Genomic DNA, 13,460 nt, shown 5'->3' on the forward strand with positions numbered 1-13,460 from the left:
AAGTATAGCTAGGTGCTACTAACCTATATATATAAGCTTATAAAGCAATTTATGACCTTTAAGATAAGTAAAGAGTTCACTATTAGATCTGTATAGACACACCTAGTTTCTCTTAGGAAAAGGATTGCTAATATTGACCTAGAGGGTCAGTATTATAGGAAAGCTGATGTAAGGATGACCTAGCTCTTAAGCTCACTACTACCTAACTACTATATAGCTAGGGATACCATTATAGCTTAGCTAAAGATAGATCATAAAAGGACCTTAAAGATCCTTGAAGCTTAAGAAGCTAGGTTAGATCCCTCTAAGGCTAAGTATAGTATAGTAGCCACCTAGGTCAAGCCCTTAGGTCTAGTAAGACTACTCTCCTACCTTCTCTATAAGAAGGATCATCTAATTAAGGACTGCCCTAGTCTACCTAAGGCAAGAAAGGTCCTTAGATCTCATTCCTAACCACTATCTTCCTAGAATATAATATATATTAAGAAGAAGAGAACTCTACTACCCACTTCAAGGAGGACACTAAGAGAGAAGTCCTCTATAGAAGAACTTAAGAAAATAGTGAAGAAACTTAGCTCTAACATACTGTCACTCTAGAAGAACTAGGCCTAGTCTTATACCTCTAAAGTAAAGAAGACTAGAAAAGGTTTTTCCGCCTAAGAGTTATATGACTTATGTAGCTCATCCCTAGAGACAATGTCTAATAATAATGAGTATGATGAAGTGGCTCACTTAACTATAGAAATCTAAGGCAAGTTCCCCTCGTTAGAGTAGTTACTTAACTCCTATACTTTATCCTATATAACTGACTAAAGCTGCCTCTTTAGATCTATAACTCCCTTAATAAGGAAGAAATGGATTAAAGTAGGAGGTGGGTTTTTATTAGCCACTTATATTAGGAATGTAGAGATGAGTAGGAGAGCTAGTAGAAAAGTTGTTTTAGAAGATGTCCTACTTATACCTAAGCTAGGAGTAAACCTGGTTTTATAGAACTAGTTTAGTAAGTAGTTTGGTGTTCAACCTCTATTATTTTCTCTTATTTCCCCCTCTAGTAAGACTATTGTCTAGACAAAGCTCCTTAGGGGGGTTCTATTCATCAATAAGATTTCTCCTCTCCTATAAGAACGGGCACATTACTCATTATGTGCACTACTAATAGAGAATGCCTTTGTGACTGCTTAATTAGAGACCGACCTAAAGCAGTAGGAGCTTTAGTATAGAAGATTTGTACACTTTAGGAAGAATTTGCTCTAGAATCTTTATAAGGTAACAGACTTGAAAGAACCCATTCCTATCCCTAAGGATGGCTTTCACTAGTGCAGAGTATGCTCAATAGCAAAGATGAAGAAGTACAAAGGCAAAGTTATAGAGAGAAGACCTGAAAGACTTGCCCCTATATCTATTGACATATGTGGCCCACTACTAATCTTAAGACTAGGATTCAAATACTAGCTTAAGATTGTTAACAACTTCTCTAGGAAGAAGTGGACCTTTCCTCTTAGGAAAAGAGAAGATGCTCTAGTTGCTCTCTAGAACTAGAAGATCAAAGTAGAGAGGAAATCATTAGCGTAGCTAAAAGCAGTAAGTCTTAACAATACAAAAGAACTTATTGTATTAGTGAAGTAGTAGGAGAAGGATTTGGGGATTAGGCTCGAGCCGACTAAGGCATATAACTCTCTATAGAATGGACTAGTTAAGAGGTCAATACAAACCTTAGAGGACTCTATAAGGGTAATGCTTAAAGAGGCTAAAATGCCGGTTAAATTTTGGCCTAAAGTACTAGAGGCCTAAACTTATATAAGGAACAAACTGCTAAATAGCCTAGATTACGATAGGTTTAAGGTTTCACTAGATAAGGCTTTTGATAGTATCAAACCGACCATTAAGCATTTGAAAGTTTAGGGATGCAAAGCTGTTGTCTATATAGACATAAGATCCCAACCTCAATGGGCAAGAAGTGACAAGCTAATGAATAGGGGTAAAGAAGTAGTGTTTATTAGGTATGTTAAAAATATAGCTAAAGCCTAGCTCTTTTAGGAACTAGACATAAGAGCTGTTAAACAACACATATATATAGACTTCTTTAAGGACTAGTCTAGAGGTGATATAGGTCTTAATGTTCTAATATTGAATCTACTAAGTAGTGTACTAGCTAGGAAGCCCTTAGGAAGGCCGAGGAAGAACGTATCCTTAGGACAATCGACCTACTATTTAGGCGTCTATTAAAGTACCCCCGAAATAGATCAGCTAATTAAGAGCCCTAAAGTCGCTTAGCCGAGAAAGCTGTTTGTGCAACTTCCCTAACCTCTAGAGAACGTAGGGGAATTTCAGAAAATCGATCAGCTAATTAAGAGAAGCTCCCTAGATCCCTAGGAAATAGACGTTACTAGGTTATAAGTGACGGTCCCTAAATCATCCCTTAGAAAGAGAAAGGCTGACTATGATGTTAAGGGCTATGATATAAAACAGAAAGCCCTAAAATCTATAGTCCCTAAGCCCGAACTAACCACTAAAGTAGGAGAAGCAATAGACCTCTTAGAGAACCTTGCTGCTTTTTACTAAGCTTTCTTTATAGCTATACAATCAGTAGACAGTTCAATACTATAGGATAGCGAATTCCTAGAAGAAATTAAGGAAATGGCCTTTATAGTAACTATAGAAGCTATTATATATAAGTAAGAGGTCCTAATTCCAAAATCCTACAAGGATGCTATAAATAACAAGAAATGGGGACATCTTTAGAAGGAAGCAATCCAAAAGGAACTAGATGCTCTATAGAGTAACAACACCTAGGAAAATTCTGTTCTACTAAAAGGAGCAAATCTAGTTACATTAAGATAGGTCTTTGATATTAAGAGAAGCATTAGTAGAGCTATTGAAAAGTTCAAGGCTAGACTAGTTATAAGGGGCTTCTTATAGAAGTTTAGTATTGACTTTATAGAGACATTTGCACCTATAGTAAGACAGGACACCCTTAGGGTGTTTATAGCTATTGTATATAAGAAGGATCCTCATCTTTACTAAGTGGATATAAACAATACATTCGTAGAAAGCACCCTCTATAAAGACATCTTTATGTTACTACTACTAGGAGTTGAGCTTCTACTAAACATAGTATTCAAAATCCTTAAAAGCTTATATAGACTTAAGCAAGCAGCTAGAGATTAGAATCAACTCTATATGTTAAAGCTTAGAGAGATTGGATTCACATAGTCAGAAGTAGATCTATGCCTACTTATCTATAAGAAGAGGGAGATCATAATCCTTATACATATAGATGACATTCCAATTACTACACTAAAGTTAACAGATGTTCTCTAGTTCAAAAGAGAACTTAGTAAGATCTTTAAGATCAAAGATCTAGGTGAACCTGAAAAGATCCTTAGCATAAGAGTCATAAGGGACAGGAAGAGAGGAATCTCGAAACTTGACTAAGGACACTTTGTTAGGGACAGCCTAGCTAAGATAGTAATGAACTATAAGAAGGTAGCACCTATATACTCACCTATAGACAGCTATGAGGCCCTTAAACCTTCAAGCCACATAGATAAGAGGTGTAACAAGGCAGAGTACTAGAGTATTAATAGTACTTAGATATAGCTAGTAACAATTATAAGGCTAGACATTGCTTTTGCCCTAGGAAGGATAAGCTCATTTGTAAGTGACCTATCCACCTACTATATAAAGGCTTTGAAGAAGATCACTAGGTACCTAAGATCATACCCTGATCTAGGACTTTAGTTCTTAAAGTCTAGAAAAGGACACCTTATTAGATACTGTGATTCTGATTATGTAATAGACAAAGCAGACAGAGTCTCAATCCTTAGGTATGTCTTCTTCCTCTATAGGGCACTAGTTTCTTAGATAAGCAAGAAGCAAAAGTCTATAGCAACATCTATAATAGAGGCTGGATATATAGCTATAAATGTATATACGAAGCAGTCCCAATTCCTAGCTTCACTACTAAGAGAAATAGATTGTCTAGAGTTAGTAGGAGACTATTCCTATTAACTAAGAATCACTAGAAACTAGGAGACTGTATCAAATTTGAGACTAGTCCAATTAAGAGGTGACAATCAAGCTGCCCTCACCCTAGTAAAAGATATATATGTTTATAACAAGTCGAAGCACATTAGCATTGCCTATAATGCTATTAGGAAACTTTGGTAGAGGAGGCTTATTACTATTAAGTACACCCTAACCTCTAAGATAGTTATAGACGGGTTTACAAAACTAAAGCCTAGTCTACACTTCTAGAGGTTTGTAAGCTAGCTTAACCTGTTATAAAAAGATCTAAGTACTATTGACAGGAAGTGAGCAGACTGTAACCTCCTATACGAGATAAGTAGGAGTGTTAAGATATAGCATCTTAAAGGGAGTCAACAATTAGGAAGTGATCTAGTAGCCTAAGGCATCTACGATGACTTAGCTTATAGGGAGATACCTTCTCTCCCCTTTAGCTTAGATAGACATCCAATACAATCAACACATTGGTTCCTAATATATTGCTATATACTCGTGCTATTAGTCAGTTGAAGATTGATCTCTTACTCCACTCCGCTACTATTAATCTGTACCTGTTTAACACTTTCCTTACTATAGGGTAGCTTTATTTATTCTTTAACCTCCTAGTAGATATATTCTCTACTATAGCTATATACCGTCCCTAATTTAAGTAGCTATATTAATATTATAGTAATCGTTTATTTAACCTCTTGAATATCGGCTTCTAGAAGTCTTCGGGTTATATTATTCCTTAGTCTAATATCCTATAGACCTCGAAGTATATAGACCTATCTAGCTCTTTTAAGATTAACTATACTATCTTTATCCTTAGTATTGTCCTTAAAGAACATTTGTATAATAGACTCTAAGAGGCCTAGCTAATTCTATATCCTTCTCTACTTCCTCTATAATAAGGATACATTCTACTACTTCTTAATCTAAGTACAAAGTGTCTTAGTGGAGTACCTAGGATAGAACTTCTTCTAGAGAAGGTTAGTAATAACCTCTATAGTAAGATTATTATTAATATATTGTTCTTTAATAAATAGCCTATAGGTATTAAAGGGAATAGGACGTCGAGGCGTAAAGGCTTATTAAAGGTTAGGGCGCTATTAGAGGAGGATAAGAAGGATTGCCTTATAGTATTGCTAAAGAGATTACCTCATAGCGTGTTAGATAGCGCGTTATGCGGTTAAAAGAACAAGATAGTTAGAATATATAACAGGAGGTTACAGTAGCGCTAGTAGGGTGAAATTTATATAGTTGAAGGCTGAAAAAGAGCAAAGTCTGAAAAAACCAAGTGCGGCGTAATCACTGCCGTCATGTAATCTTCGTGTCCACGCTGCTGAGCAGGAGCTCCGACTGGTTGCTGTGTGCGTAGATCCACCGCAGACTTGCAGCTGAAACATGCAAAGACACCGCACGATGGCTCTAGGCAATTTCTTTTGTGCTGGCGCGAATGCGGAGCATCTTGATGCGTAAACGTTCCCTCATCGTTGTCCTTTACTGGCATCAATGGCTGTCGGTGAACCAGATATGCGTAATGTCTCACGAGGAGTCGTGCGCAGGCTGAGCAAGAACCTAGGGCGACTGGCGCAAACTGTGGTCACTTCTTCAAGACCTGCCGAAGAAGCACAGAGAGTGAGTTTTGTGCAGATCTCAGGGTTGCGTCAGTGCGCAACGTCGTTTATAGATAGCCGTGTGGCGTGGAAACGTTCAACTGGATGTCGAGGTCGTAAGAGCTTCAGTGGAAGAACGCCCGTGAAGCAGAGCTGCTGCCAAATCCGGATGAGAACCAAGACTCGCGATATCGTGGAGCCTCTGTTGATGGGTGATGCAGTTCAATCTCCAGAACAGGACGAGGAATCGGAAACCTGTTCCGATAGGCTCCTCTTCGTCGTCCGAGCAAGGCTCAAGGTTACATACCTTCGTACTGAAAGTGCCTCAGACCACCTTCCCATTGAGTCTGTGCCGACGCATGCCACGAAGGCAGCCAAGTATGAACATTTGTACATTATGTGCGCTTCCTGCAATCTATCTTCTCAATCCTACTTCTTCCTCCCATTCGCAGTACCCATTGCTTTCTTCGCTTTCTCCTTCAACGCCCCATTAACACTCCCATTGACTTCCTTAACCTGCTCAGTCAAAGGCTCATCATCAAACTCCACGCCCCTCACGAACACCTCACTGAGAGCTTCCAACCCAGCAACGAACACACAAAGCACACTCGCGATAACGAACATACTAATGCTCTCCCCAATTTCCAACCAGCTTCCCTCATCTCTCACCTCCCAGAAGAAGCGGAGAGTGAGGTAGTCGCCAATGCCCATGACGACGGCGAAGAGACTGCCGCCTCGTAGTCGGAGTCGTTTTGTGAGGATGCCGAGGTTGGCGGAGACGAGGGCGAAAGGGGCCAGGAGTTTGAGGACGAGGAGAGCGCCCTGTGAGAAAGGGTCGAAGACGGGTAGGAGTCGGTACACGGCGTCCAGGGAGAAGGAGGAAATCGAGGCGATGTTGCCGGTGCTGAAGAAGGCGGATTGCAGGAGGTAGAGGAAGAAGAGGCAGATGCGGGCATCGCTGAGAGTGAGGCTGCGGTAGTCACCTTGCTTGAGGGCTGTTTTGCGCTGTTTTGCTGCGGAGACGGCGGGTTCCAGAGGGTTGCTTACTTCGAGGGCGTTGCCATTCATCTTTGTGGCAGAAGTGGTGAAGGATTGTTGGTGTATCCGGTGTTCGAGTCGGACCCATGACACTAGGGTTATGGCGATGGAGAAGTAGAATAGTCCTTCGTAGGAGATCGTGAGGATGATGAAGAGTGGTCCGAAGGCCAGGAAGATCACGGCCAGGCGGTGGAGGTAGTGGTCTCGAGGGCTTAGGGCGTGCAGGAACGGGACGACTAGAGAGGCAGCTGCATGTCGTTAGCACTGTTTCTCCACCAATGGACGAAAGAGAGTGATGCGCGACAGGTCCAGCTTCACACTTCTCCGGTCATGTACTCGTCATGCACAGTGAACATGGACCGCTTAATTCGCAAAGTCTTTTCACCGACAGACAAACCTGTGAGCGGCTCGGGAATGTCGTCTCGTAGCAGAAGTAGTATGACTTGGCCTCGAGGCGAGCTGTGCCAGATCCGATGCCATAGCCAGGAGTCGCTGCCAGGCACATGCGTCCGACGAGACTGGCGAATGCGTTGTATGGGGTATCGTCCTATCTCGTAGAGAAGGCCGAGCATATACGCTACTGGCAGGTAGAACGCCAGGAACAACCCTAGGAGGATCTGCGACCACTAAGGCAGTCTCCGGAAGCTCATTATAGGCCGCTCGATGATTTGAAGAACATCGTCCACAGCCGAGGGGTCGTTGGTGTAGATGGCCATGGTCGGAAAAGCGAAGGTGATGTATGGCCAGGGATGATGAATGATCGATGTAACAGAAACATGAAGATGACTTACTCAAAGTCGCCCAACCGACTATCTGCGTTCCGAGTGGCAAGCCTTGCTTGGCTTGCAGAGAAGCAACGCTCGATCGTGTCACGATCATAGCAAGCGCAACCAGGCCAACCTGAAAGTCTTAGAAGTCGCTCCTTATTTGCGAGGGAAGCACTTACCTGGACTCCAAAAATAATGCGTGACAAGCCGTCAGGTGCGTCTGCACCCAGTCCCTTCCCGGAAGGTGAAGTCTTCACGAGTAGGCTCTTCTCGAACGCAATATAGAGCACTCCGAGAACGAGAATCAGGAAGCCACCGAACAAGCTACACAATGTCAGTACATCCGCGGATGCTGATCATGACCACACTTACATCAGGCTGGCACTCTCAACCTTGATTGCAGGAAGCAGCGTGAAAGCACTCATCGAAGTGCATCCAAGTGCCCAGGTGGTGCATAATGTCCAGTTGGCCTTCACAAAGTCAAGACCGTATACCAGTGGCCAGCCAGCAGCCAGCAAGTAGCAGATAGTGTAGATCTGGCGATGGTAGTAGCTTTGTACCTACATCAGGCATCATTAGCACAGACTTCGTTGTCCCGGGCACGATTGGCAGCTTACCATGACTTCGAGCAACGCCAAATAAGCAAAAGCATTGAGTGCGAACTTGCTCGAATCACTTTTAGAGAACTTCGCAAACACTCTCCGCCAGCCCTCTACCAGTGCTTGACGTCGGGCAAACACTTCTTCCCAGAAGACGACCGGAAACAACGCGTAAGCGTAGTAAGTGATCGGCGAGTTCTGCATAAACAGCAAGCTGTAGAGTCCGACAAAGATCGAGGAGAACACAATCACAAGTCCTACTGGCCGTGATGGCTCGATCTTGCCATCGAGCATGTGCTCATCCACAGCGGTGGTGAAGGCGAAGGCGATCCAACCCAGGTATCCCGCAGTGACGAGAGTCCTCAAGAACAGCCAGGCGTACGTTTGAAGATACCGGAGTCCTTTGAGACCGAGCTGGATGAGCTCATCAGAGCTTTGTATTGCTTGCTTGTACTGTCGCTTCGATATCTGCTGCTGGATTGTGGCCACCCGTTGATCTACACTGTGCTCGGCGTCGCCAAATCCAGAGTATGGTCTGTATCGCATAACCTCGGCCTGCTTCTCTTCTTCCTTGATGCGGTACATCTCCAAGATCTCCTTTGCATTGGTCAGAAGAGCTTTGGCTTTCTCTTCGTCTGTAGCGTCCAGGAATGACAAGGGCAGCTCTCCGACCGAATTGACTGGGAATTCGAGGCCGGCTAGGTATGCCATGAGCGCAGCCACATCTGCCTGTGCAACATCGTGTCTCTGAACGTGGTCAAGATGCCAATCGTGGGAGAAGCCATCTTCATGTCCAGGCGCCCTCCCTCGGCGGACAGTGTTGGGTTTCGCAACCCCAGATCCCCAGGCAATGAGTGGAGTCCGTGTGTTGTCAGGATGGCCGTCTCCGTGGCTACCCCAGTCACTCATGCCATGGTCTGCTGTAAATACGAAAGCCGTCTCATCATCCTCGTAAAAGTTGTTGATGACCTCCGTGATCTCCTTGACCCCTTGGTCCACGACCTGAATGTTGCGCAGGTATTCCCTCGAATATGGCCGGTAGGCATGTCCGGTGGTGTCCAATCCGAGCAGATGCAAAAAGAACACCAGCTTGTCTTGCCTCAACCGTGCGTTCAAGGCGTCGTCTGTCTCTGCATCCTTGAACAACTGCTTCACGCGATCGAAGACCCAGTAGTCCAGCTCCGTGGCGTCCTTACTGAAGTCCTCGAATTCATGTCCGTATGTTGCATCGTCGACCCGTCCCGGCACAGCACCTGTTGAGAACATAGGCAAGATATCCGGACTTCCCCAACTCCATGTATGCCGGCTCCTGTTGAAGACACTGTCGAAGTTGACTGGATTGAGCTTCCACCCTGTTGTTACTGCTGCCACATCCTCGTATAACCCCGCTATCAATGCTACATGCCCAGGTCGTGATTCGGTAGGTACGCGAGTATGCGAGACACCGAATGTGCCATGTTCGAGGACCCTCGATCGAAGGAAGGGTGCTAACGGTCCTGGCTCCTGTGCTGATGTATCGTCCGGCGACCTTGATGGGTCGGGGAAGAATTGGAATGCCTTGTCTGCGCGGAGACCGTCTCCTGTGGAAGTGTGAGTGATGTGGAGCATGCGGATATGCTGTGGCAGGGTTCACGTACCGACATATAGCACCAATCGTTTGGCTGGGGCTTTGGGCGCATCGACACTATACGCCCGCATGCCATGGACGATTGGGCTGACGAAGTAGATGTCGAAGATGGAGTAGATGTAGATGACATGAAACAAGACTGCTATCCCGAGGAAGCCCAACCGGCCGAGACGCGCCATGTTTGAAGGAGAGGCACTGGCACTGGCACTGGCCCTTTGCAGTGAAGATGGCGCAAAAGTGGCCTGCACATTGTCACGGAAGCGCGTCTCAGGGCGACTGGCGTAAAGTCCATCGAGGTCATCGCCGGCCGAACGTTTCTCCGATGCTCGCCGAAAGGAGAACATGCTGCAGATCTTCCTTCCTCCACTCGCCTCTCTCCTTTCACCTCTCCTTTTACACCGTTGACCCACAAACAAAGCACGATGCCGACATCTTGACTATGGTTGCCTAAAGAAGGAGCATGCTACCAAGTACCAGGGTCACCACCAGTTGCTCCGGCTTCTGTTGCGAGGTGCAGACAGCATGTATGACCACAGTGGCCTTCGAGAACCTGTCAGCCGGGACTGTTGGACCTCACGAATCGCCTAGGCCAAGTATCACCACGAAGCCTTTCACGGAAAAGCAGTGCAGCATGCAATTGTTTCCGTCAGCAAACGTCCCGGACATATAAGCATTCTTGATGGATCAGAACCTGGCCTACCAAACGTTTGACACTCGTATACTGACCTAGATCGTGCTCTTGACAGAACCAGCATGCCAACACTGTACGCGGTGGGCAGCTCTTCAAGCGTACATCGAAAACCTCGATGATGGCCTCTCTGGATACGGTTCCACCGATTCGCCTACACGAAACTGTATACACAATACGCATTCCAGGGTACACGATGCTCCGACGATGATACTTCAACATGCGAAGTGTTTCGCATTGAAGACTATTCGCAGGGTGCAGTTGGGACCAATCACGCGCGGGCGATGAGATTCACTTGCACTTTCATCCCGCACGGGCCTCCCAGAACTTCTGCCTGGCCCCGCCTCTTCTTCTTTTCCCGCGTCGCACATTCTTCTTACTTGCAACTAAAGCTCGGCGCACTCCATCTACACGACTGATGAGCTTTCACGGCCGAGTCAACATGGATCAAGCGACGATTGCAGCGCTTGTCGAGAGCTACAAGATTGGGACGCGTCAAGTCGCGCAGTGGCTCGTGAAGTCTGCCAGAGGGCACATCAGTAGTCGCAGGCTCGCTGCTGCTGTGGAGCTCGCGGCAGCTCAATATGGCATCGCCCACAGTGTACAGCTAGAATCATACGATCTGGTTCAGCTTGCTGAGGATATCGAAGAACATGTCGCGTCCAGCGGCCGCACCCCTTGGGATATCTCGATCGTTCTGGCAGTCCTACACAGCACCATTCGCAGTCGCAAGGGATGCGCGGAGTGGTACAAAGCACGGGGCGCGCGAACCGAAGAACAACTCAGCCTTAACGAGTCGCACCAACGCTTCATTGATGCCCTCATCGCTGTATCCAACTGCCTCCGCAGAGTTCAACAAGCTGCAAACGGCGCCGCGCCTCAGGTCAAGACCGCGTCAGCACTGGCTAAGCTTACAGGAGCGCCCTTCACTCAGCTTGATCTCGAAGAGCCTGGTGAAATTCCGGACATTCCCACAGTAGAGGTCGTTGAGCACGCAGCTCGAATCGTGACTGATGGAGATATTGCCGCGAACATCATCGACGAGCCGGACGACTCAGCGTTCGCTATCGCTGGTATACTGGCAGAGTGCTACGACATGCGGCAATTCCTGCGCGCCGTCTAGAAGGACTGTCGTGATGATGTGTGTCGACCCGAGTATGCCTTCGCGGTCACAGAAGGCGCGAACCACTTTATACAGACCAAGGCCGAGCGCTTTGCAGATGCACGACCAGGTCTTGACAACTTCGATACAATCGTAGACCGCTTAGACTTGGATATAGTGTTTGAGAACGGAATTCTCCAATCCTGCAGTTGTAGCGGTCGCGATTTGACCCCAGACATGCTTTGCGTGGACGCGTACGTTGCAGCACACCTACTCCGACGACATCGACAGGCATGTCTTGCCTTAGGTGCCGATAGTAGCGAAGCTCAAGAACTAGAACCGCACATGGAGGCACAGCACAAGCTTTGTATAGAACTGCACGAAGTTGGCTGGGACGTTGATGGGTTCGTTGATGCGTGGCGAGGCGGCGACTGGCAAGATCTCTTCACCGCTCACTATAGTGACTTCAGAGGGCCTCGCCAGCAGGCCATCTCGCTGGCTTTCGTCGTGAGTTTCCAAATCGAGATTGATATCGTGGACACGCTTGGCTCAGGCGCAAGAGATGTCATTACAGCTCTAGTCGACAGTGCTACGCGGGCAAAGATGTCTTTTAGTGAGCTTGACGAGCTTTTGAAGCAATTGAAGCCACTCTTCAAGAATTGCGTTGATAAAGCTATTAGTGCTCTACGGCGGTGAATCCAGCACAATGTCCTAGAAGCTGTTGGAAGAACCACAGGAGATATTCCCGACGTTTCAGTTGACGAGTTGTCAGGGAGAGCGATTGATGTGATACCGACCCTTGGCGCAGCGTACGCGCACAACACGATCGGCAATCTGCATAGCACCGGAGTGGATCTTCTGAACATTGGCAGGATCGGAGTGACAATAGCGCACCTCTACACCGCTTGCAAATCCTCTGGTCTACTATCCGAGAGCTGGCAAGACATGGCCTATTTCATCGAGGCTCAAGGCGCGTCATCTCTTGGCCTCCTAGACGTGAGCCATACGCCGCGGCAAGCACTCGCGGTGGCGAAGAGCTTTGGACTAGCAATGGGAGTTAAGGCGCACCAGTACGTCGGGTCTAAGGCCTAACCTGCGCAGCCTGGCAGAGTGAGATTACAGCGAGAGGCGAAAGACACCAAGGTCACGCGCGTTCGCTCGAGAATGGTCAAGCATAGGGATGTAGAAGAAACGGTGGCTTCGCGCTCAAGGTGGAGTATTATGGGTCGACTGCCATCTATCCTACACGCCTTGGCTGAAAATCTTGCCACTGCCGATTCAGAGTGCTTAGACGAGTCTATTGTAGATGCAGTTCGTCGCAAAAGCACTCTAACGGATGTTCAGATGCTTTCAGCCCAGACAAAGGCACTGCAAATGGACGACCTGGCGATGCAATTCGACCTGTGGGATTTCTTCACTATTTTGTGGGATCTGCTGAAGCAGATTCAGTCAGCACTAAAGTCGTCGTCCAACAGTGGCTTGCGAAAGATGGGCAAAGAGACCGAGCCCTTCGTCTTGGTGGATGAAATCCTGTGGCTTGCGGCCGATCGCGAGCGCGAGCTTGCGAGCACCGGTGCTACAAGATACCTAGATGCCCTGAGGCTCTGTGCACAGATACTTGAGCAACACATTGCAAAGTCAGGCTCTAGGGTCTACGACATGGCTATCGCTCGATGCAGAGCTCCTGACAGAGACCACGATATGATGATAGAGCCAGAGTGTCCTCGGGCTGAAACAGATGGACTGCGACTGACATTAAAGGGGAAGGAGATGACTCTTAGTGGTCCTGGTACAGCGTCTGTCGCAACCGAAGATTGTAATACTGAGCTGGCGGGCCCGAAGAAGAAAGTCAATCAGCGAAACAAGAGAGACAACAGGAAGGCGAAAAGGGCAGCTGCGGCAGCAGAAACGAAGAGGGTGGAAGATGGAGCAGAAGATACTGATGTAGAAGCCGGTGCTTAGATGGGAGAAGGTGCGTAGTAGGGCATCTCGTATAAAGCGGTCATTAACGGGCG

General features: G+C 46.6%; 4 protein-coding genes across 4 annotated transcripts; 3 read left to right on the top strand and 1 right to left on the bottom strand.

Moving 5' to 3' along the window:
• Positions 1 to 6,053: 6,053 nt before the first annotated feature.
• On the bottom strand, positions 6,054 to 9,834 carry CLAFUR5_08637 (GPI ethanolamine phosphate transferase 1; the record flags this gene model as incomplete). The annotated part of the gene is made up of 6 exons (XM_047907785.1): positions 6,054 to 6,910; positions 7,454 to 7,562; positions 7,609 to 7,753; positions 7,802 to 7,989; positions 8,047 to 9,608; positions 9,666 to 9,834. The coding sequence occupies 6 exons, from the start codon at positions 9,832 to 9,834 to the stop codon at positions 6,054 to 6,056; spliced, it is 3,030 nt and encodes a 1,009-aa protein (XP_047759536.1).
• A 927-nt stretch (positions 9,835 to 10,761) lies between these two features.
• On the top strand, positions 10,762 to 11,466 carry CLAFUR5_08638 (uncharacterized protein; the record flags this gene model as incomplete). Its single annotated transcript, XM_047907786.1, has 1 exon — positions 10,762 to 11,466. The coding sequence occupies one exon, from the start codon at positions 10,762 to 10,764 to the stop codon at positions 11,464 to 11,466; it is 705 nt and encodes a 234-aa protein (XP_047759533.1).
• A 324-nt stretch (positions 11,467 to 11,790) lies between these two features.
• CLAFUR5_08639 (uncharacterized protein) lies at positions 11,791 to 12,537 on the top strand (the record flags this gene model as incomplete). The annotated part of the gene is made up of 2 exons (XM_047907787.1): positions 11,791 to 12,137; positions 12,174 to 12,537. 2 exons carry the CDS (start codon positions 11,791 to 11,793, stop codon positions 12,535 to 12,537), a joined length of 711 nt encoding a protein of 236 aa, XP_047759532.1.
• Positions 12,538 to 12,666: 129 nt separating this feature from the next.
• CLAFUR5_08640 (uncharacterized protein) lies at positions 12,667 to 13,407 on the top strand (the record flags this gene model as incomplete). The annotated part of the gene is made up of 1 exon (XM_047907788.1): positions 12,667 to 13,407. One exon carries the CDS (start codon positions 12,667 to 12,669, stop codon positions 13,405 to 13,407), a length of 741 nt encoding a protein of 246 aa, XP_047759113.1.
• Between the last annotated feature and the right edge of the window lie 53 nt (positions 13,408 to 13,460).

The sequence above is a fragment of the Fulvia fulva genome, chromosome 3, assembly GCF_020509005.1.
Source record: "Fulvia fulva chromosome 3, complete sequence".
Taxonomy (NCBI): Eukaryota; Fungi; Ascomycota; class Dothideomycetes; order Mycosphaerellales; family Mycosphaerellaceae; genus Fulvia; species Fulvia fulva.